The sequence below is a fragment of the Rhinolophus ferrumequinum genome, chromosome 8 (genome assembly GCF_004115265.2).
Source record: "Rhinolophus ferrumequinum isolate MPI-CBG mRhiFer1 chromosome 8, mRhiFer1_v1.p, whole genome shotgun sequence".
Lineage (NCBI taxonomy): Eukaryota > Metazoa > Chordata > Mammalia > Chiroptera > Rhinolophidae > Rhinolophus > Rhinolophus ferrumequinum.
In genome coordinates, this window is record NC_046291.1 from 22,468,839 (window position 1) to 22,494,472 (window position 25,634).

The 25,634-nt window shown below is 34.6% G+C and overlaps 1 protein-coding gene across 1 annotated transcript in view; it reads left to right on the forward strand.

Annotated features, from left to right (window-relative positions):
* ERBB4 (erb-b2 receptor tyrosine kinase 4) overlaps nt 1-25,634 on the forward strand; it is a 1,062,086-nt gene that overhangs the window by 1,032,686 nt on the left and 3,766 nt on the right. Inside the window, 2 exon segments of the mRNA XM_033113116.1 lie at nt 22,656-22,703; nt 23,494-23,791. Coding sequence (XP_032969007.1) covers nt 22,656-22,703; nt 23,494-23,791 — 346 coding nt within the window.

Sequence of the window (25,634 nt, forward strand, 5' to 3'; positions counted from 1 at the left end):
GTTGGTGCTTTCTGTTTTAGTTTGAAGGTGTGGGTGGGTTATTGATTTATTTTAACAAAAAGCTATCTCTCCTTATGCATTATAGATTTGTCTTTTTTTTTTTTTTTAAGAACATTGAGTTAAATTGCGTTTGTGTATTCCTCCTAGTTCTTGGAAATTACAGAGATATCAAAAATAGTTCTGATCATTCTGATTGTCCACCAATTTGAGAGTGTCCCTTACCCTTTCAAATGATTGCTTTATATACAGCAAAATAGCAATGTCTTTTTGTGCAATGTCTTCTCTACCGGTGACTGTCTTAAAATCTGGCTATATTATTTTTGTTATACTGTTCTTTGTAAGCTTTGCTTTTCTTTAACAAATACTTTTACCTACCACTATTATTCTTTCATTTCTCCCTAACTCTCTAAGGATTTTCATAAAGTTTTGGTCATGATATCTTAAAACATAATGATAAGCCCTCCATAATATCAGTGGATTCTTAATTATAACCCTATATTTAGGAATTACAAACAAAATTAAGTTATTGTTCAATTTCACAAGTAAGGAGGAGATCACTTTTAGACTTTGTTTTCAAATCATATCTCCAGGTATCATAAAAATCACTTCTAGCACATTTTGACTTTGCATAGCATTTCCTTGTTATAGTATAGTATGACTTACTCTATATTTGTTTATTGATTCTTTAGAGAACCTGTTTTTTCTCTTGGAAAATGGCTGCCTATAATCCCTTTAACATTTTTTCTTTATAATAGATATTGGTCTTATTCCTTTCTCTCCAATCTATAAACAAAGTCCAATCCTCCATATGTTTAAAACTAAATACTAATGACTATAAATGCTTATTTGCACATGTACTAATCTAGGTGGACTATCTCCTAGGCCATGGTAAATCAATGACCACCTCCACCTTAGTCCATGCTGAAGTGGCAACAAGATATTTAGAATTTCCCAGCCTCAAAGCTGAGGAAGCAGAAGAAGTTGGCAGGAAATATATATGAATGAATGAATGAATGAATGAACGAATGAATGAACGAATGCATGAATGAATGAAATGATTTCCTGTTCCTAAAGTTTCACACTATCATTACACACAGACACCAGGCCCTCCTTACCATACTGACAACATAATCCTTTCTCCTCTCGTTTGCTACTTCCTTTCCCCTAGTATGTACGTATGTCCTTCTCTGGACACTTGTTCTGACCAAATTTTCCCTGAATGGAAATATAACCAGTATGGTTTGTCGTGGGCCTGAGTACACAGATTAACTCTAAGTGTAGTAATTTGTACCACTGAGATGCCCCATTGTAGTATGAGGTGGATGTGTAAATAATTACACACTTATAGAGTGTCAGAGCTGGAAGGGATCTCAAAGACCTTCTAGTACAAACCCTCTCATTTTACAAATGTGTAAACTTATACTGTAAAAGATAAAACCCATAGCTCAATGCCCTTTGCTTCTAAGGGAGAGGGGGCAAGCCATGCTTCAATCCCTCATGCCTAGGTCAAGCATTAAATCTTCTACTGGTTTTGTCTGTTTTTTTGCTGGTCAAAATTATGGAAATCTTGACTTTGACTTCAAGTCTAATGAGATTTAGCATCAATTGGTTTAAAAGGTTCCTGCTGAGAGTGCAAGGAAAGCCAGAAACCCTACTGCTGTTTTGCTTCCTCTGTTTATTCTTCTGTGAGACTCCCTGTCATCAAGAATTAATGGTTTAGGAGGATCAAATGGAATTGATAAGGCCAGAATCAAAACAAAAACACAGGGAGAAGAATGTCTGTATTGAGACTCAGTAATTACCATGTTTCCCTGAAAATAAGACCTAGTTGGACCATCAGCTCTAATGCGTCTTTTGGAGTAAAAATTAATATAAGACCCGGTCTTATTAGACTATAAAACCAGGTCTTATATAATATAATGTAATATAATATAATACAATACCGGGTATAAGATAAAATATAATATAATATAATATAATATAATATAATATAATATAATATAATATAATATAATATAATATAATTAATATAACATAACATAATATAATATAATGTAATATAATACCGGGTCTTATATTAATTTTTGCTCCAAAAGACACCTTAGAGCTGATTGCCTGGCTAGGTCTTATTTTCGGGGAAACACGGTACATGCTTGAAGATAAAATGATCCTTACAAGTTTCACAAATATTTCAAAACTTTCAAACTCAAATTTAAATATAACTACCATGTATTAATATGTATCACATATTTATGTATTAGGTTCTGCTCAGAGCTTTTACATTTATTACCCTTCATCTTCACAACCAGGCTAAGTGGAAAGCATTCCTGTTTGCATGTTACAAAGGTAGAAACTGAAACATAGAGAGGCAAAGTCTTTTTGCTAAAGTTTTCAACTTATATGGTAAATAGTGAGATTTGAACCCAGATCTGTCTGGTCTACAGTCTATGATATTTAAGTCCCACCTTTCATTTGGTAAATTAATATATAACCTTAAATAAATAATAATTAAACCAAATATAAATAAAAGACTAATAATTATTCAAATTTAGTTCATTAGAAGTGTTATAGATTTCTCTTTAACTTGTTTTTAAAATATTTTGGACAACCTTTTTTTCACATTTTTTTCAACTGCAGTTGACATACAATATTATATTAGTTTCAGGTGTACAACATAGTGAGTGATTAGACATGTGTATAACTTATGAAGTGATCTTTATGAAGCCTTTTTTTTTCACTCTAGCCTAAAAAGTAACATTTCAAAAATTACCTTCACTCTTCTTTGAATGCTTTGAGGATTCAAAGTCCACTACAAGCCATATAATTATAAAATCAGAGAGAAACTTTCATTCTTGGAACATTGACAAAAATAGGTAATATCTGGATAATGCTTTAAAGTTTACAAAGAACTCTGACATATGTCACATTTTATTTTTCCACCGTAATCCCAGTTACACAATAATTAAAACCCATGCCCTAGTAAATGATTTGGTAATGTAATTAAGAAGTTGGTAACTTGAGAACCAAACCAGTGTCAGGTCTCCTAACTCCAAACTGAGTGACCTATCTACTCAATAATAATTCATCTGAAAGAACTTCCTGCAGTCGTCATTATTTGTAGCTTTTTACCAGTACTGAAGCGGAGGCTGCCAAACAGGTCCCTACAACACTAAGATAGCATGGACCATAGAAATGCTGCTTGTTTAAGAAGAGCAAATGGTGTTAAAGAACATTTCAGTGATCTCTATGAACTTATTTTACACATGAGCAATTGTCAGCTAGCACAAGAAGCCTTTTGGAACAATCAAAGGTGCTTTTTGCCTTCTTTGTTCAAAAGTGCTAGAGAAAAAGAAAATCAGAGCTAGGAAAAGAAATAAAGAGGAAGGAGGAAAAACTAGAGAGGATACTCAAAATTGGAAGGTTAATGAACATTTTATCTAAATCATTTAGATGATCATTTTTTTTTAGTGTTATTGACACAAGAATCCCAGCTCTGCTGTACATTATTGGAAACATCTCATCAGGAAGCCTATTCTTTCCTGTATTAGACCTGGACAGCACCACTGTGAGTTTCTTTACCCTTTACACAATAGAACTGGGAGATCATCATCAACTTTCTATTCATATCTTGTGGAGGTTATTTAATTTATACATTTATTTAATTATTTGTACCAATCCATCTTTGTCTGTGAGAGCTCCCTGCTCAGGCCAGCTTGCTCTGCTGATTACTCCTGCAAAGACTTGAGAGAGATGTTCTATTTCATTCTCAATAAGGATTGATGGCATTTTGAGAGGTTCAGAATATCCTTTGATTACTCCATGAAATGGAATGGAGGAGATAGTTGTGCATAGTGGGGGAGCTGGGCTGGCTCATCAGCTTTCCTTTGTGCACACTCTGCGGTTGAACATTCCCTAATTACAAGCATCTTGCATTTCAGCCCCTTTCCTAGCTCATCTGCCCACATGAAAAGTTCCCTTTTTCAGTTTGGACTTCTGACACACCAGAGTGTTCTAAAGAGAGGCTAATTTGTGCGGTGTCATTTTCACTCAGGCACTATAAATGAATGGCTGTGGACCAGCCTCTCATTACACTTGAACAAAAGCTGAATTGAGGGATGGGTAGACCACCGTGGGAAAAATTCCAGATGCTATCACTGTATCTCTGCTGCAAAATGTTTTCTACCATGTGATGAAAGAACTATATAAATCAGAGAGGGAAAGAATTTGGAAGATTAATTCACAACCAATTTGGTTTGCTTTTTATAACAATAATCATAGGCATTATTTGTAATATCCATACTTAATTGTTTTCTCTCCCTGGAAGAAAATGATGTTTAAAATGCTTAGCATATTGGAGATACTGAGATGTACTTAATTCAGGTTTATTGGGAGTCTAGTATAGTCTCTCTCTAATTGGAATCAGATACTGTAGTTGTATGTTAGAGAGACCAAACTATTGGATACTCCTAGCTTAAAATAACTAAACTCGTTCTTTTACTCCTACTAATCACATAAATTTATGAGTATCCAGAGAATAAATAATAAATAATAATAGGTGGTAGCTATTATCCCTTATTTTGTGCCAGATACCATATTACGTGTTTAATGTTTATTAGTTTATTTAATTTCATGAAAATATATGAGGCATTTACTTTTATTATTGCCTATTTTGTATGTAAGGAAACTGAGGCATGCTTGGCTCTAGTCTTCCTAGAGTCTATACACTTCACCACAATGATGCATTGCCTCTAACTCTGCTTCTCATAATTTTTTGCTGTTTTATCCTTACTATAAGGTCAGTACTTGGCACTTTAAAGATAAGATGAGTATATCAGTAAAGAATTTTGAATTTTTGAATTTTTTTATTATCCAATTCTTCATAAATATTAATTTTTACCTTTAAGGGACTAACTTAATAGTCATACTAGTAACTGCTTATCCATGAATTCAGACTTAGAAATTTTCACTCACCTCTGTCAAATAACAAATTATTTCAGGAAATTAGCAAAGAGCATCTATTCCTTCAATCATTGATTCATTTATCACACATTTATTCATATATCTACAATGTATCTAATCTCATGGTTGCCTACTAGGGCCACATCCAGTATTGCCCCCCAAAAAATTGCAGATAAACAACTAGCTATAAAATTAATGAGAAAAGTGTCACAATAGGGACAGACAGAGATTGCATAAGGGGTCATTTTGAACAACTTGGTCTTTTTAAGCTGGGAAGTGACAATATCAGATTTCCTTCTAGTGAGTAAAATTCTGGCAGCTTTTTGAAATGTGAACTAAAACAGAGACTGCTTATTTCCTGAGACAAGGGAGATAGCATGTAAAGTTTGATGTAAGTGATGGTTTTCAGACAGAATCAACAGGATGGGGGTTCCAGCTGAATACTGCAGAGTGAGATGGAGAGAGAAGTCAAGGTAACGCCAAATTTTCTACATGGGAGATTGAGAAGTTGTCATAAATGTTACCAGTAATATATGAGAATAGAGGATATAGAATAAGGAAATATAATTAATAACTTGGAATATAAGTAGATAGAGCCATTAGACACTCAGAAATGTGTGCCTGGAGCTCGAGTGAAGTTAAGTCTTGATTTGGAAGCCATTATTATTCTTGATTCATGGCATATTGGTATTTTCTTTTTCTTTTTCTTTCTTTTTTTTTTTTTTCTTTTTGGGTAGTTCATTAGAGTGTGGAACTTGCAGAGAGCAGAATACAACTGACTGAAACGTAAAGGCAGGAAGTAGGAAAAATTTTTTTCAAAAATTCTTCCATGCGAAGGGAAGAAAGACAGAATGTGAGCTCAGTATGAAAGATGGTTCAGAGGAAGTTTTCTAGAATGGGCATCTGAACACTCTTAGAATAGAGTGAGGTAGGGAAATCAGAGACAGCAAAAATAATAGGAAACAGGAGAATAGGTGGAGAAAAGTCCAGGAGGAGTTAGGGGAAGGTAAGTTCCAATACATTCAAAGAAAAGTGCATTGGGGCAAGAGGAGATAATCTTTGGCATGAGGAAGTTTAAAAATGAGATTTTAACCCACCTGTCAGATTGGGGTTTCTCTGTGCCCTGAACACTAGGCAAAATCGTTTTACACCTAAAATTTACAGATGGAATACATTCAAACTGCTTCCCCATTTTTTCCTTCTAATTCACTGGGGCAGAGGGCGGGGAAAGGAGTAAAACACTTCAAACAGTAGGAATAACTGTTTGCTCTATTCTTTTCCTAGTCTCCACTTTCCTCGTGTAGTGCTTCTCTCCCACACTCCATTGACTCCGACCCATTGTTTGATTTCCACAACTCAGTCTCTTCCGTTTCCCCAACAACAAAAGTAATTCACACCAAAACTTTGAGTTTGGAGATTTGATTGAAGGTAGAACTGGTGGACAAGACTAAAGGGCCACACCACAGAGAGCAGTCTTCTACTAGCTTACCCTTTTCTCTGCTCTTTGCCTTTTTCAGTTCAATTTTCTCTCAGATGGATCTGGGGCTTCAAAATTGTCTTTGTCTGTTGTGTAGTATAACTTTCCTTCTCATCTGAAGCCTTGGCACTCAGCTCATGAATGATTTACCTTCTACTCCAAATACTTCACCAAGTTTGTTTGTTTGTTTGTTTTTTGGTGGGGGGGGAAAGTGGAGGAGTAATTTTTAACAAAGCCTGTTAGTTTTCTTCCAAGAGATATTTAGACCAGTTGTAATAACAAATAACAAGTGCCCCATGTTATTTTAATTTAGAAATTATACTGAAGCTCACCCAGCATAGAGACGTTTAGATTTGATTCTTTCTGTTGTATAGAGAACAAGGTTGTTTTCAGAGAGGGAGGAAAATCGAGTTGTGTTAGGAAGCTTAAAAAAATTGCCTAAAGCTTGGGGGAAATACAGTGATAAAGTATACCAACAAAGACTAATGAGGGGCCAGTAAATCCAAGGACTTACCAAAGGTAGAAAACATGGCTTTTTCGAGGCACCATGTTACTTGGATACATGATTGTTGAGTTGCATCAAAGAAACTATGAACAACGGAGAGAAAAAAAATGATATACGTGTATCAAGAGTTTTGAACTGGTAAGGCAGCTGCACCAAAATAATATGGAAACTGAAGGAACTAAAGGTTATATTGAGGATCAATGAAATAATTAACCATGTGGCATCAGTAAGTTTTTATTTTTTAAGAACTATCTATCTATATAATTATCTGTTTATCTACCTAATTATAAGTAAATATGTACCTACCATTAACTGAATGTTATATAGATTCTTTCTTTACGTACATTTTTTATAAAATATAATGCTAACAAAAAGAAGGGGCATTGTTCCCCATTTTAGGTTAACGAAACTAGGACTCAGATTGAGTAGCTTTTAACATGGCTAGCTAAGTGGAACAGGATTTAAATCCATTCAGAGCTCATGCTGGTAAAATAAAATCTCAAGGAATGAATTGAGGAGCACAAAAATGGCAGAGTAATTGATTGGATCAGAGAAAGAGAATCAACTAAGTGAATGGATCGAAGGCTGTGGCCAGAAAAGGATGAGAAAAGGATGTTTTGGTTTGTTTTAATTGTGTAACAGGATTTTTTTCCTGGTGATGTTAAGCTATAGCCATGTGGTAGTTAAAGTGAAGTAGAGATCAGCTTGTAGGCATGGAAAAAACTGCGATGCTCAGATATTCAGGGGCATTCGTGGTGAAAAGGGCTAGAAATGAGTGAAATCTTACCACTGAGCAGTCTGAGCGATACCAGTGAACAATCTGAGTGTTGGAAAGTGCCTGCAAAAACTGTAGGTAATAACCACAAGGACCTGTAGAAAAATCATTTAGCATGACCCTCAAAACGAGGAGGAGGGGTCTGGATGGATTTTGAAGAGCTGTGATCTGGAAGCTTACAGCATATTATCCCCGGCTCTGATTCCAAAGTGAAATCATGGAATAAACATTCTCCACCAGAAAGGGTATTCCAAGGAGGCCTTCTGGATGGATGTGCTGCTCATAAACACCCAGTTTCTGAGAAAGAATAACTTGTGGGAAATGTTTTCTGAAAAGTGAGGTAGGGTATGGATGGATCGAGGTTTAGTGGAGCCAGACACATCAATGGGAGTAAGGGGGGAGCCTCTTTAAGAAAAAGAATGCAAATAAAAATCTTCTTCAAAATTTACCGTATTACAAAACACATGAACCTACGACTTGAGCTCTTTCCCAGGCCTTAAAGGAGCTGTGCAATTGTGGGCTCGAAGTTTCAAGCTTTATACTTTAAATTCACTCCTGGTAGAGGAGGTGAGAAAACAGGCAGAAGTGACGGCTGTGGGGAATGAATGGGTTCTTGGTTTCAAACAGCATGTTAGTGAAAGCTTCCTTTAGGGCTTCCGTTGTTTAGAAACTCAAGATGGATGTGTGGGCCCCGGAAATTTAATATAGCAAGGAACTCCTTGTTTATTGTGCCTCCTTCCTCCCTCTGGAGGAGGATGATCCAGCATTTTTGAAAATATTATTTGTGGGCTGATAAACATTTTATGAATGTTGACCTGACCGACGCTTCGAATGAACTTGCTACTTATTTTTTCTCTTCTCTTGACCAGAGAAAAACATGAAGGTATTTCAAAGCAAATAATTTACAACTTAGACTTGTGTCAAGCTCTGTTGGCAATATCTTCGCCTCCTGAATAATTGACATTCAATATGCTTTTGTATGGCAACAGACTGGATAAAAATCCTAGAAATGCTGTCAGTATGCTAACATTACTTCTAATTGCTCTTACCTGAACTTTTGGTTACCTACCTTTCAATAAGAGTTTAAGAGATCAGGCCTATGACTGATCAAATTGTCCACATTGTTTTTGCAAAATCTGAGATAATGGCTATCTTTTAAATATTTAGATAAATAAATTTGGGAGAAATAAGAGAGGCACAAAACTGATACAACTGGTTGGTTATATATTTAAGGAGTTTGCTATCTTAAAAGACGATATAGATGCTTAGAAACAGTCGCTAAAATTCTTGGATATATTTATAAATCATAAAAACAGTAAAGGTTCCTAAGGGAGTCTGAGGGGTACCTAACATTAAAGACGTATGGCAAGAAAGACAACTATACTTTTCTTTGTAATTATATTTGTAAGATTGAGTATTAATATTTTCTTTTGTCAGAACATAGCTGCACCTTGGCTTAATATCTTCCCTTAAAAATGATAAATAATAATTGTTCTAGTAAGTAATAATGGACAAAGTGGCCTGGGAAAAATACCAAGGGCTTTTCTTATCTGTCTAGTACTCTTTTTGTTTGTTTGATAGTCCTTGGGAGAGAGCCCAAGGTATATAATATGTGGGAAAGTCTAATTTATTTTATTTTCCCCCAACTCTAAGTCATTTATCAAATTATTTCAGGTTGCAAATCTCAGCACTTTTCACTAACTTAGCTACTTTCTCTCCAAGACATGTCTTTGTTAAAAATGTTTAGTATGCTTTTAAAATCTATAAAATGCTTCAGATCTTAATTTATTAAAGAGGTGACACATAGGAATTCTCTCTCCACCAAACAGGGCAAGAGAATTCAAACATTTCCTGCATTACTATGTGTCTCTCTGTAATGTGCCAGCTTTCCCTGAAAAGATCAGTAATCGCAAAGAAGAAAAAAATTCAATCTAAGCACAAGTTCAGCACTGAGGACTTCTCCTTGGCCTGTTGACAATGCCTCGGCATGAATTCTGAGACATTTCTTATTAGGAGTCTGTCTGGATGCATTCAAGTGTTCAGTAGAAATGATTCAAGAAAATCAAGGCCAACATATACTCTGCAGAGATAGGAATTTCCAATGTCTGTGTCTCATTGACTCTCACACTCATCATCTAAAGAAAACAAAAGTAATGAAGATTTTATTTCAGTTTATCATAATCTCTACTGTTAGGTTGTTCTGTTAATTTATTTCAGTTGGTTAAGGACATTTTATCATTGGACATTTAATTTGTACCTTTCTGTCACTAAGTGGGAAAGAGTTCTAAGGGGTCTTGCATTGATTTACTGCTGCACAAAGAAAAGCATATCATTATTTTTAATTTTCAAAGGATTGTTTTACAATGACTTTATTATGTGTTAATCAATACACAATCAAATAAAACTTGGAAATGATTTCCCACTTTTTATTTACATCAATAATACCAACCATTTTTGATAGTTGTTTCATGTGAAATATGTGATTCTAAATTTGCAAAATTGCCCCTATCATCACACAGATAAATATGTAGTTGTATGAATCCTTTTATTGTGGTGTATAAGAAATGTATTGCGTATGTGGTTTGCGACATTCAGTATGGTTTTGGGTGAATGATACTTGGACAAGTCAGCATTCAGCTGTATTTTCTTTAACTTACTAGAAAAAGTACCATGTTTCTCTTATATATAATGCATGAGTTTATTAGATATGTAACAGGAACATGAACCTATTAAACTCATAAAGCAAGCAGGAAAGACATTATTATTTCCATTTAACAGATTGGAACATTAAGCTCTGAGGAGTGTTTATCTAAGGCAGCAGAGCTGTTTAGCAGTGCTCTTCCCTGTAGCTTCTTCCCTTCCTAGAGATCCACACTCTATACTTTTGATTTAGAATTTCATTGACTTATAACACTGATTTTCTATACCACTCAGCCACAATTATCTTAAAATGGTTTTTGAAAAGTTTAAAATGATCCTTTCCTGTAGGTATCTGTGTTATGCACTATAGTATGGAAATACAGGCAGATGATATGTACTAATTACAGAAGATACTTGTAGGAATCGGTGTCAGATTTTTTAAAGCTAAAACTACATTTTCCAGCTGCCCATGGGCAATTTATCCTCAAGTTCTGTCTTTCCTTTTGTGCTTAGTTAACAATTTATATTTTTCAGGAGTAAAGCTGAAGCCTGAGCTTTCTAGACCTCCAAAGCATTAGGAAATACATAGACATCTCAAGATAGTGTTGTCTGACTAGTGATAGAATCCTGAAGTTTTATAACTAGGTGTGAAATGTCCAATGCATTTGGAAACATTCACTATTTGTATGAATATATTCTTCTTCTTCTTTTTCTTTTTTTTTTCTTTTTGCTATTAGAATTAAGATTTCAAACAATGAAATAGTAACTGATAGAGAGTAATAGTGAGTGTACGAGATGAGATAATATTCAGATAATTGTATCCGGGTTCAGTTTCAATTTAGACTCACCCTGAGTATCTACATAGTAAGATGTGTATAATATGAAATTTGAGGAATGCTAAAGTCCTATATTTTCTAAAAACATATCTGAGTGGCTGGATGGCGTCCCTGAGATCCCCATCAGTAGAGCCACTCTTTGTGTTTAATGCATCTTCCTCTCTATCCAACCTTTACTGAGTATTCACCATGCCCATGTCCCTGGCCAGTGGTAGGTAGCAAGGATATGATGGTAAATTAGAGTAAATTCTCTTCTAGGTAGGTTCACAGTCTAAGAAAAAAGAGGTACTAATGAAGGAAATAAACAACTAGAATACAATTGGTGAAATACTCATATGGGGCATTGTTGCAAGCGCCTGGAAGAGCAGTCGCCACATTTCAATCTCTTCCTGAAAGTCAAGGGGACATTAATCCCTCAGCAGGGCCCTACGTCCCTGCGTGATACTTGTGACACAAGTGGGGAACAAAGTCCTGACAGACAGGTTCAGACAGAGTGAATAACACAGCTTTATTTGGGAACCAATGTCCCTCCAGAGGCCAGTGCTCTGGTAAGCACAGAAGGTTATACAGAATAGAATACAACTTAATAACGAACCAAGTCCCAGAGTCAATCGAGGTGGAGAAAGTCCCTGATCCAGAAGAGACGACCGGGCCCACGACAGGTCTGAGGCAAAGTGGTCTTGCAAGGAAGAACTTTGGAGAGTCCCAGAGTAACGCGACTTCCACCCCGCAGAGGGTCTTAAAGGCTGGAGGGCCCAGTCAAACTTCTCATGGCATTGATCTGGAGTTCTGCTTTTATCCTCTTTGGACTTGTTTACTTCTTAGGTGATAATCAAATGTTCTTTTGGTTAATGTGTTTACCACTCAATTCCTTATGCTCAGTTTCAAACATAAATATAAACATGTTTAGCTTCATGTATATGCTCTACACATAAACATATTTACTTTCACTTCACTCTTATCAGTTTCACACCTACTAGTAAACAACTTGTTTTGCAAACCTCAATCCAAACAACAACCTTGTTTATAGTATATATTTTATATGCTCTATACAGGCACATAATAATTTCTTCATAAATATTTTTTGAATCAATAACTAAACCTAATCACTGCAATGAGAAGGGTCCATGGGATTAACATGTAATCAAGGCAAAGAAGGTAGAGAAAGCATTAAGGAAGCAACTAAAGCTTGGGCAGAGACCTGAAGGTGAGAGAGGTAATGGACCATCCTGGTAATTGAGAGTGGAGAAGTGAGGCTGGAGAAATTGGCAAAGACAATAGCTGCCAAATGCCTTCAATGCCATGAGAAATCGAGGCTGGGTTCAGCCTGACAGTAAGGGTCTTGTTTTGTTTTGTTTGGGTTTTTGTTTTGTCTTGTTTTGTTTTGTTTAAGCAAGAGAATAAAATGTGAATATTAGATTGGAGTGAAGGGAAAGACTAAGACCAAGGAAACCAATTAGACAATTCTTAAAGTAATCTGGTCAAGAAATTATGTTATAATTAAGTTTATCACATGTGTCTGTTTTCACTAGAGAGTTCTGGTCTGCTCCTATTAATTATTAATAACACTTTCTTTTACAATTAAAGAATTCCTATTAAAATAATAAATTATATGGCACCTTAACCACAACTAAAATAATGTCAATGAAGATGGAATGAATGGTTGGATTCTCAAGGTATTAAGACATTCAAATGGATAGACCTTGGATGCTTAAATAGGAAGAGTGAAATAGAAAAGTCAAAGATGAAACTAAGATATTTGATCAGTACAAGTAGATAAATTGTTAATACCATTCACCAAGCCAAGAAAGATAAGAACATTAGATTTGGTGTGGAGAGAAGAGATGTTCATTTCAGTTTTGGAAATGGGACATTTAAAATGCTATAGAATATTCCAGTTGATCTGTTAGGCCAACATTTAATTATTTGGGTAAGGAGGGGTATTCAGTATTTCAGTGTTACCTGATATGGGGTCATTATGACCTACTACATAACAACCATAATATGAGAAAATTCCCCAAATTAATCAAACTAAATGGATGTCTTTTGTCCTAGCTAGAGCCAAATCCCTGAGGAGAGGATAAGAGTGTGAAAAAAAGTGGATGTTTTGAAGTGTTAGTTAACTGCCTCAGAATATTATACCTTTGATGGAAGAAGGGTAGAGATATAGTCACATTTTCTATGGAACCAGGGCAGAAATCAGGGGGCTCTGGAGTCTGTTAGAGAGGATTAAAGAATCATGGGCCTGAGATTGAGAAGTCAACCATGGTGAGGAAATGTAGAGATGAGACTTCACCAACTTTACATTTTCACCTGAGTTGCCCTTTACTCAGTTAGGCAAACATAATCTAAGGATTACCAGGTAGATTTTTTTTTCTCCCCATAATAAACTATAAAAATATTCTCCTAATTTGGCTATTGATTTTTGCTTGTTAGTAACTAGCTGTGTGATCTTAAGGAAAGTCACTTTCCATATATATTACCTTACTTAAAAATAGAGTGTGATTGGGTGATCTGGCATCCATGTTAGATTTAAACTAGATTACTTTGTTTTGGGTCTATTTTATATTTTGCCTCCTTTCTATATTTTTTATTAAAGTCTTAGCCATTTTAAAACTTAAAAGGAATCTATTATGACCATAGTCCTGGCTTATCTAGGTTGACTTTGGCAGTAAACAGTATAAATAGGAAACTAAGGAAGATTGGTCTTTTTTTTTTTTTTTAGGAAATTCCAAAGTGGTTTACAAATAGATGCAGGAATTCTTTGTATATTTTATTTTTCCTTTTAATATGCAGCAAAATAAAACTTGGGGGCTTTTTGAAAATGATAAAAGCTGCTTAGACTATGATCAACAAGTAGCTCTTGGGGAGAGCTACTTTTTTCTCTTGGGGTGCTTCCTTCAATCTGATATTCATTTTGGCTCAGATCAGTTGTAAATACCAGCCTGTTTCTGTGAAATGTAACTGGTGTTTGCTCTGGGCTGATGGGACAGCCATGTGCTGTTTGCTCTGTCAGTAGCTGTACCCAAGTATTCACAGCACATTATTCAGATCAGCTCACTCCAACCAGCTGTCCTAATTCCAGGTGGACTGTTGGAAATCTTTTTACTTACAGCAACAGCTGTGCCACCTGGTATCTTAAAGAGCAGTAGTTGGATGAATCAACCGTTGTTACAAATTCACTTTTTATCTGATAAACAGTTTGCATAAACTAGCATAAATGAAGATATTTCCAGCCTGGTCCATGCTGAAATGACATGAACATTGAAAACCTTGTCTGTATTATGTTAAATTGGTCACTAGTTGCCAACACCTATCATTTAAGATACTGAATAAATTCTACATGCCAAAATTAGATTTATACAATTTGCAATTCTATTTATATATTATTTGTTTTCCATCTCTCAATACACAAACATATATATATATATATATTTTCCCCCCACATTCTCACACATAGCTTGCTCTGAAGACTGTTGTTCTTATTTTGAATATATAACTTCCTGAGCTTGGATTATTGCTAAAGAGAAGGTTAAAATATGGAATATGTCATTATTAGCTTATTTGCAAGTAAGTAAAATGACTCCAAATAACCACTAAAGAAACACTTCTACTTAGAACTCCCGTACATAATGCTTTAGTGAACAAGAACTATTCACTGATAAATGCCCATGCTTGAAAAATATAAAAACAAAGCAAAAACAAGCCCACAAATGAGCTGTTAGCCTATAAAATGAAATGTCTTTGAGTGAGTTGTCAACTTTTTCTTGTTTTAAGCTATTAATGTTCTTAGTGTGCGTATATGAATACATACACACACTTATGCACACATATGCACACATGTGGACACACACACGCACCCACATTCACACGGAAAGCCTAAAATTGTGATTTAAGTAAGTCTTTACCAATAGTACAAAAGGAAAGATATTATACCCAGGGCAAGGCATAGCATTTCAAATATTAAAGTAATTGCATTAAAATTCATAATGTTTATAGTTTTCTCTCATTCTCAATTCAAACTTGCCCTATAAGCTACTTTTTTAAACTATTTCTGTAAATCCCCATATATCCTCTTATTATATAGATAGATATAAACACTATAAAGGTAAAAATATATCAACTGACTAGAAGCATTTATATATATATATAAAATAACTGGCTTTTATATCTAGAATATTTACATAGCACACTCCCTCTCTATGAAAGGCAATCTGTTTTATAAATAAAGTATCATTTTAATAGACTCTGTTTTTAATTAATCTGTGTATGGATAGCTTTAACCTATAGTTTTTAATATTATTAGGGTATTATTTTCATCTAATAAATTTATAGCCTATTGGATAAAAAAAATGATACTTGTTTGGTCTTATAAACAAGCTCCATAAATTTACTTCAAGAGTACATCAATGTGTATTTCAATTGAAAAGAAATGTCATAGTGATTAAGGCCAGTGCTTTTCGCTATAGAAAAAAAGTGTGTTTTTTTCCTGAAAAACATAAAAAATGTACTTTGAAAACTCTTAAACTGACTTTTTATCATTTATTAAATGCTAATTTGAGGCTGTAAGGTATAATGGGATATACATTAGGTAGGGACTCACGTATAGTATAGACTGTTTCTAGTACTGTTCAGTCATGTGACTTGAAAAATTAACGTGAACTCCCTCTGTAAATGAAATGAAACGTTTAAAATATATAATTTTATTTCAAAATTGTATTTTAGTCACCATCCAAACATAATCTTTCCTCCCAAAACATACAATTATATATCGCATATAGGCTAAGGTATTTCACGGATATTCCATTTAGAAAAAAATGGGAAAAAAGTGATTGATATACTTTGAAAAGATGTATCCAAGGAAATTTATAAGAAGTCTTTGCTTTAATACTAATCACATTTTACAATATTTCACAATCGATTTTGTGGGCTGAAGGCAGAATATTCATTTTACATACAAATAATTTGATAGTCAGAAGTGATCTTTCTCTTTATCTGTGTTATAGGCCCATTCCTCCTTTCAAAGTTAAACTGAGGGCCCAAAAGATTTTAAAAAATAGTTAAAGCCTACGTGACTTAGTGGCAAAAAGTTTAAGACTACAACTCTAGAGATAGAAGGACCTCATGTGACCAATTTTTCCAGGTCTATAGAATTCTTGTTTTCAAAAGATTCCTGACCTCAATACATTGCTTATGTACTAACAAGTCTATATTAAATAATATTCATGATGTTGGAAAACAACAACAACAACAACAACAAACCATTTAAGCAGAGAGACAGACAATTTCAAGTCTTCACTTGAAAATTTAGCCTTCCCAAGAATTTGGACATAGTCAAGGCTAAATAATTTCATTTTGACTCTTAAAACAAAGACTTTACAATTGAACTAGAGATTCTTAAGGATAAGTTATAGAAATTAGGAGAAAAGGCCATTCCCTCTATAACTGAAAATAACTATTGGGGGATCTTTAAGAACCTCCTAGAAGTTATCCTCCTTAGATTTCCAACTAAATGTGTTAATTGGTAGCTAACTGATAATTAGAAAAAGGTTCAACTATCACAACATGCGTGTGAAAAGAAATAAAAACATGCAAAAGAAAGTTGCCGGAAACAACAAACGAAACGTTTAGAACTTGCACCAGGATGAAGAGATATAAATTCTATGTGATTACTAATTTCAGCAAAGGTGACAAAATTCTTATTGCTTATCTTGAATGAAGCTAAGCAATGTTGGCACTAATTTAAAATCATGTTTCTTTATAATTTTTTTGTTTTGACTGTGGTAATAGTTCTTTGACTTCATTATATAGTGTGAACAGAGACTTACAGAAGAAAAGTATAAAGTGAGGAATTTTCGGCTTCATTTTATTGACTCATCTAACCATGAATTTTTTTAAAGGGGAATATCCTCTTGTTCTATGATGTTTGGAAAGGGTATAGGAATGGCTGCCTGGAAATACAATAGCTTGCTTACCTTTAGTCAAACAGGAAAAGAAGTTTATTGACTAAGCCCTGTACTAGGAACAATAAATCCATAAGCAAGAGTGCTGTCATGGAAAATCTTTGTGCTCTCCAGTTGTTCAAACCATTTCCTCCTGCTTCAGGGCTGGCTTTGCTCTTGTTCATCCTAAATATGCACTATGGTTTTAGGATCAACAAGAAGAAATTGTTAAGAAAGAATATGTATTTTCCATGTATATATATACATGCCCTCTATTAACACTCAACATTCTACTTATAGTTTCCTTTCAGCTGAAGTCCTGTAGTCAATTAAAATTCAAATACCCTGTGAGGGGCAATGCTGTAAAGCATTATCAGTATTTTATAGCTAAGGCTAGTGAGTTTTTCAAATTCTTCCTTAAGATTAGTGTTTCACAAGAAAGTAAAAGCATGAGAACTTACATGAAAAAAAGAGTTCAGATACTATGCAGGGGCAGAGGGAGGACAAAGATAGGAGAAAATAGGAATGCTGAAGTCAAAAGCGACATGTGGCACAATGCCATCGGTGACTTTGTGTACATGGGAAGAACTTTTAATTTCCCTGATCCTCAGTTTTCTCATCTATAAAATGGGAGTCATGATTCTGCATAATATTTACCTTCAAAGTTTATAAGAATAAATAAAACCTAAAATAGTGTGTGGCATATTGTAGGAACATGATACACGTTAATTTCCCTTCATTTATCAATTTTCCTAAGAGCAGTCATATATTCATCTATGAAACAAAATATACATTATAATTAAGTGGACTTCGAGAACTGACTTAGAGTTATTAATATTTATAAAAGGCACCATGTCCATGTAATTTGTAAAGTCTATTGACTCCCATTCATATTTACTGATACCATTCATAGCTTCCCTTTAATAAAAATTATTTTCAGTAATAAACTAGATGAGATATATGAGAAAGATTAGATGTTCTAGGGTCAATGAAAAGTGGACAAAGGATGACAGCCAAAGTTAATATTTCTTCAGCTGGATCATAGGCTCGTTATATCTCTTTGTTTACTTATCTATGTATTTATTATAGTATTATGAATTATTATATATTTTATTTATTATTGTATCATTATTATTAATTTTGTTTGTGTGTGTAGAGTAATAAGTTAGTTTCTTTATAAACAGTGTCCCACATAATCAAACCAAATAGATAAATGAATACATTAATAAATAAGTACATACATAAATAGACAAAAGACATTTTGTGTAATGAGTGTGTGTGTGTGTGTGTGTGTGTGTGTGTGTGTGTGTGTGTCTAAGCCCGCTGCCTAGATTCAATAGGCTTATCCCAGCCCTTACTGATGTTTGGTATATGGACACATTTTGTTTGTCTTCTTCTGGTTGCTCTATGAAAAATGAAGATTTTTAAATCGAGATGTATCAAACACTGGTATGTTGAACTCAGTTGTGAAAAAGATAGAGTTACAGTCATGCATCAGGAATTGTACATAATGCAAAAAACATTTTCTCTATCAGCTACTTGACCTGTGAAAATGTAAAAATGCCTATCAGAGTGTTAAGAATATGTGTCAGGGAGAATAAAAGGATGAGTACCCTTAATAGTTACTATGTGGAAGTGTCCAGGTAATAAATTAATGCTGATGGATTAGCAACATCTTAGTGACACAGCCTATTTTAGTTAAAAAGATTTGGAATGTTTCTTGGCCCTCCCTAGAAACTTTAATTCTATAGTTAATACTGACAGTAACAGTTATCTGAAGATTAAGAAAGAAAAACAAAACTGTTTCTCATTAAGTACATGTTTAATTTAGATATTGTTGTATGTTTCCTAAGAAGATAGATCTGTATGATGTTTTTTAAAAAAAATATCCTAAGACACAGTCCAGCTTGCTAATTTAATATTTGTTAGAGACAATATTGAATACTACAGTATTTTAATTAAAACAATAAATATGAGAAATACAGTGCATATAATAAGACAAAAGTTCAAATCTTTATCATTCAACTGAAAATTTTAGGACATGATATATGTAAAAGTACGTTTAACACTGTATTTGATATATTTGCTGACATTTGCCTTCTCTGTAACCTCCGACATTTGAGTCCAAGTTAATCGTACAGTGTCCTAGTGAAATGGCAACAAAATTAAACTCGACTCTCTCCATCACCTTTACAAATCCCCCCACCAGGAAAAAACTCTGTATCACCTGCCAGTTCATAACCCACCTCCTTCTATCTCCTTCCTGCTGACAGTAAATCCCTTCACCAGCTAATTGCACAGATGCACCCAACGCTGCTTCCTGAAGGTCTGCGAAGCTGGGCTTTGATGGACAGCAGAAAGTGGCACAATGAAAAAACAAAAGCCTTTTAACCGAGAGTACTCCTTTGTTCTGCTTAGAACTTTAAGGTCACTCCAGCTCATTCTGACTGTGAGGATCTTAATTTTTACTCGACCAATTTACTTGCAGCTGTCATTCTTTCCAATATTAAAGTTCAGCTCTTCAAGTGTGCGGATCTGGGGGGCGGGCTGGGGAGGGAATGAGAAGAGCTTGTTACAGACTAAAAACAGCAAAAACAAGTAAAATCTGGCTTGGCTCTCAAGTACAAAAAGTTATTTTCAAAACCTATAAATTATGACATAGTGATTAACATGTAATTTAAATATATTTAAACAACAATTATACCACATTTCCAGCCCAGCTAATTGGCCTCACAGATGTTCCCTTGTAGCTGCATTGCCCTTCCAGGAGGAAATGAATAAGGTGCTTTTTATCATGGAAAACAGGAAAAGAAAAAAAAAAAAAAAAAAAAAGGAGGAACAGAAACATAAAAAGCAGCCAATAGCCCTAAAAAAAACGATGAATGCTAAAGGGGCTTTGCTTAGCACTCCCCCCACCCCCAATGTTAATGCTAGAAAAAGCATTTAAAACTAGAAAAAGCATGAAGATATTCCTTTTACTACGATGGTATCTGGCAGTATATCCAGATAGAGTTGGCAGGTTGCTGACAGAAAGACGCGTCCAAGCAGGGACAGCGGATGCATTCTAATATGGCATGCCCTCACTTCCTGTCTTGGAACAGACTAACTGCAAGAGGTCTAGTTATTTTTAATATAACGCCTTTACAACTGAAGGCGGTCTAGCCCAGATAATGAATATAGATAATAAAGTATTTCCTGATGAGGAATGACTTGTGAGTTATTCCTTTGATCATTTATCTCTCAAATTTTACAAAATGCAAAATACGCATCAGTCCAGGCTGTTTCCTCTGTTGTAATGCTAGTCAAATATTACCTACTACAGCTCTTAGAAAGTAAGCGGTCAAAGGAACACTGGTAATTACTAATATTTTGTTATACTTTATCTTCTGATGTGCAATCATAGAATTGAAATAAATTCACTCCAGTATCATTTCCCTCTTGCCTTTTCTTGTTATAATCCCAGGTAATGTTTGCAACAGTATAAGTGACGAAAGGACAGTGATCATGTCTCTCTCAGTGTATCATGATACCTCCAGCATCTACCACAGTTCCTGTGCTTTCCTTGTAGAGAGTTAATAAATATTTGTTAAATGCTTGCTAAATAATCAGGGTTTAATGATAAAGTAAGGCCACGGTTTATAATATGATAAAGTTCTACTAGGCAGTTATCATATTTCTCGTACCATCCCTCTAATTTACATATCACAGGACTATATAGAAAATTCCTTTCTCAAATTGTATGAATCATGTATTTGATTTCATATTTTTTTCTAAAAAAATACAAAATATGCCAATATTTAAGGTAATGTGGAGAACAGGAAAGCATTTTAAAATGACTCTTTGATGAGTAGCTTTGGCATTTTGATTGCTTGACTTAAAAAATCCAATTTAGCAGATGTGAATATTTAAATTTTAGATATACTCTACATTTGTGCAGAGCTATCAAAGTTCATTTATATACAGTATCTTCCTCAGTCTTCACTAAGGATAAGGTAGAGAGGCCAAGGGTGAAAATGGGGGTCTGAGGTGTTTCATGATGGACCACATCATTTGTAATGGGGACTGGAGCTCAGAGTTTCTAACAAATCATAAGACAGTCTGTCCATTGTACAATACCACCTCCTATGCATTGCACTTTAACTATATCTCTAACTTTCCATGTCATAACCTTCAATGTGCTGTGAGCAATGTTATTAGAAAAGGAAAGAGATAAGTATTTTCTATGCCATCCTATAAGCAACAGTCATGGGGAAGTTAAACTGTAAACTCACTGTTCAGGACTTAGAGGTTCAGAATGTTTCCCTTGATTAGTCCAACAGACTAAGTTAATTACAGAAATCCTATTATCCAGTTGTTATTAGTTTACATTAAAGGGTTCCTCTGCATGGGACTATATTCTTCTTGGATTGTTCTATGAACCTCTAAATTGTAAAAAAAAAATTTACCAGGAGTAATATTTAGCTATATTTCATAGATGTTTCAAGATATTGCTGTCCTTGAGGTTGACTTTATTTATCTCTGTTCACTCAAAGACAGAATATAGAGAACAAAAACAAAAGACAGAATATAGAGAACAAAAACAAATCAATTGTTTTTTATCTGCACTATTATCTGCCTAAAAAAGTGTCTGGTATATAGACAGTAGGTTCTTAAAAAATGTGTTTAATGAATGAATATATAGTATGTAATTTTTTATGAAGAAAGAGTTTGTTTCAATACCACCCCTCTACTTACCTTAAAGAACATTGCATTTAACGTTTTATCATATTTTTTATATCTACTTTTACTTAGCCCATAGGCTGGAGTATGAAACTAAGAATATAAATATCTTTTTGTTTTCTCTTAACTGAAATCGGATTTTAACTGATTCTAAATAAATGAAAGTAATGTATATGAAGCATGTTTTCAAGAAAGGAATTGATTTTCCAAGATTTTTTGTTGCTTCTTAAAAAAAAAAAAGTAAAAGTAAAACTGAAGAGAAAATAATATGTACCTTTTTATAAGGAGAGGCTAAGAGTTGATCCTTTGCTGAAATGATGGAAAATAAATGTAACTTATTCCAAGTAAATTGAAAACCACTTCTACCTTCTTCGAGATAAGTTTCTTCTTAGAAGAGTTAATTCAGTGGCATGGAGCCATTTCAGTCATGGAACATGTAAGGAAGGAAACTGTTCCTCCTTTACAACTATATTTAATCATTTACTGTTTCTCCCTTTCTTCTAGGATAAATCAGAGGAATATTCATTGTCAATTTAATTTTTAATCCATTTACAAATTTTACTTTTTAATATAATTTTCCTTCCCAGGGATTGAATTAAAATATTTAATATCTTCCAAACACATAAATAAACTCACTTGCAGTCAGAATGCATAAAATTTTACTATTTAGCAAACTTCACTGTTGTGCATGTTTTCCCCTTTGGTTCATACGACTCATGTGGCTTTTCTTTTTCTTTCTTTTTGTTTTTTCACTCATGTTACCTCTTATTATATCCATCATTCCATTTTTCTTTCCTATTAGAGTGAAATTGGACACAGCCCTCCTCCCGCCTACACCCCCATGTCAGGAGTAAGTATTTCACAATCAACCTTCATCTTTTAGGATTTTTGGTCTTTGCCTGCCATGTTTCCTCCTCTATCTCCCCATAATTTCCTCATTTTGCCTTTGCCAACAGTGAGTTAAGAATGTGCTGTCGATTGTGTAGCTGCCTTTGTAGATGTCTTCTTTCCATAGATAATCCATAATTGAGATATCATGCTTCAACAATAGCTTTCAATTTTTATCTGAAGGATTTAGCTGGGCTCATCAATTATGCTTCTGGGTTAGGAGGTTATCTTTACTTCCATGTTTATAGGCTGTGTGCTGAAAAGTCAGAATCTCAGTGATGAGTCTCCAATTAGGTACTGGAGACTCAAAGTCATAGGGTACGAAATAGACTGCAATAAGGAAACATCACCTTTCAATGCCATCACTGTGCTTCTGTTCTTCATGGCAACTGTTTATAATTAATGATGTTGCTATTTGTCATGAAAATTCATTTTGAATTTTATATAAAAATAGGCAATTGCGGAGAAAAAAACATGAAATACTTTTTATTAGGTCATGTTGTTGGTTCTTATTAAAATCAAAATATATATATTTTCAAATCGTTTTTCCATGGTTTAAGAAAAATTAGAATTTTAGGTGTTTTTTAGTCTGCAACTCAAATCCATTAGCCATTAGGGAAAATAAGCTCAATTAAAAAAACTGACTTTTCCCTGAATGACAAGCTTCCATATCCCTTTGGTTATTAACATTCATTGTTTTACAACTAATCCTAACAATATCTTCTGTCCAAATGTGTCTCCACTATTGACAGAACCAGTTTGTATACCGAGATGGGGGTTTTGCTGCAGAACAAGGGGTGCCCGTGCCATACAGAGCTACAACCAGCACTATCCCAGAAGCTCCAGTTGCTCAGGGGGCTACAGCTGAGATTTTTGATGACTCCTGCTGCAATGGCACCCTACGCAAGCCAGTGGCACCCCACGTCCAAGAGGATAGCAGCACCCAGAGGTACAGCGCTGACCCCACAGTGTTTGCCCCAGAACGGAGCCCACGAGGAGAGCTGGATGAAGAAGGTTACATGACCCCTATGCGAGACAAACCCAAACAAGGTACAATCAGGATGTTCAGAAATGATTGGCACTTGACATTCACACCCATCAAAATAAGCAAAGTTTAGAAGGGATGTTGCCAAACCACTGGACTATGTGACATTTTCACTCAGAAAAGACCTTTGCTGCAGCTACTCATGCTGTACTGCAGCATTCACATCAGTTATGAGCTTTTCAGAACTCAGAATCTCAGGCTCCTCCTTCAGGAGGAGCATTTTAACAAGATCCCCAGGTTCTCTGAAACATAGTCAAGTCTGAGAAGCACTAACCTAAACATATCTTTATTGAAATAGCTGAATGAAATTGCATATCACACAATTTCAGAACCATTATCTTATTCAACTTACTGTAGAAATCATAAAGACTGGTATTGTGGACAACAGTGTCCAAAGCTTTTAATGGCACCAATAAAAGATTTCGTTGATTCACTAAAATGGTGTCATTTAAATGACCTAGTTTATTACTGGAAATTATGATTTCTTATGTGACATATCTCAAAAATTGAAGTTCTAGCCCTACATATAATTATATGTGTACCATCATGTCTTGAAAATATTCATAGTTTGCGATTTTACAAAGCACAGCAATGACATTACAGTAGTTCCCTCTTATCCAACGGTTTTGCTTTCAGTAGTTTCAGTTACCTATGGAGAATGGCAGTCTGAAAATATTAAACGGAAAATTTCAGAAATAAACAATTCATAAGTTTTCAAGTATGTGCCATTCTGAGTAGCATGATGAAATCTCATGCCATGCCGTTCTGTCCCACCGGGATGTTTATCCATGCTGTATAGACTACCCGCTCATTAGTCACTTGGAAGCCATCTGGGTTATCAGATTGACTGTCTGGGTATGACACTGCTTGTGTTCAAGTCATTCTTGTTTTACTTAATAAGGGGTGAAAAGTGCAAGATGGTGCTGCTGATGATTCATATGCCAAAGAAAGGCCATAAAGTACTTTCTTTAAGTGAAAAGGTATGCAAGTGTAGGAAAAAAATATATAGTATTTATAGGGTTCCATGCTATCAACAGTTTCAGGCATCCACTGGGGGACTTGGAACATGTCCCTCATTGATGAAGGGCACTTCTGTGCAAAGTTAGTAGTAGAAATGTTAAGCACTCTAATCAAATAACGTTTCAATTTTGAAAGATCCTCTTTCCTTCTACGTTAACAGCATCACAAAAAGGAGAAGATGCATGATTATTATTAAAAACTGATGATCGTGTCTTACAGTCTTCAGTGTCAACAGTAAACTATATTTTAATATTTTGTATGAGGGCTTATTATGTCCTTAATATGTAGTTATATTCACTTTTATCAAATATGATTTAGGGACCCTTAAATATGTATTGTAAATAACCTATTAAAGTAGATTAATCTCTCTCTCTGTCTCTCCTTTTATATAATGTTTATGTTGTAATGTGTGATGTTTAGAGTAGCCCAGTAGTGACACAAATGTACGCTTTGAGAAAATTTGTGAGATCCTCTTGAAAGTATAACACTCTCTGGGAAGATTCTCAAATCAACCGCAAAGTTATTCTTATATATATAATTGCATGGCTACCCAGGTTTGCATTAGGATCATAAGTAGTTCGCCTTGAGAAAAGATCACATAAGACATCTAAGAAAAAGGTAAATCAGCCATATAGATGCACTTAGAGCATCCCCAGATTTTGTTTCTGAAAAGTAAGAGATCCAAGTTTCTGAAGGTTGTCCTACTCTAGTCTAGTTCTCAGAAAGTAGATAATTTTAGTATAGGCATTCCTATATTTTTAATTAAGAAGTTCAGGAATCTGATAAGGAAAAACAAATTCTGGCTCCCTTATAAGGTTTTAATCCATT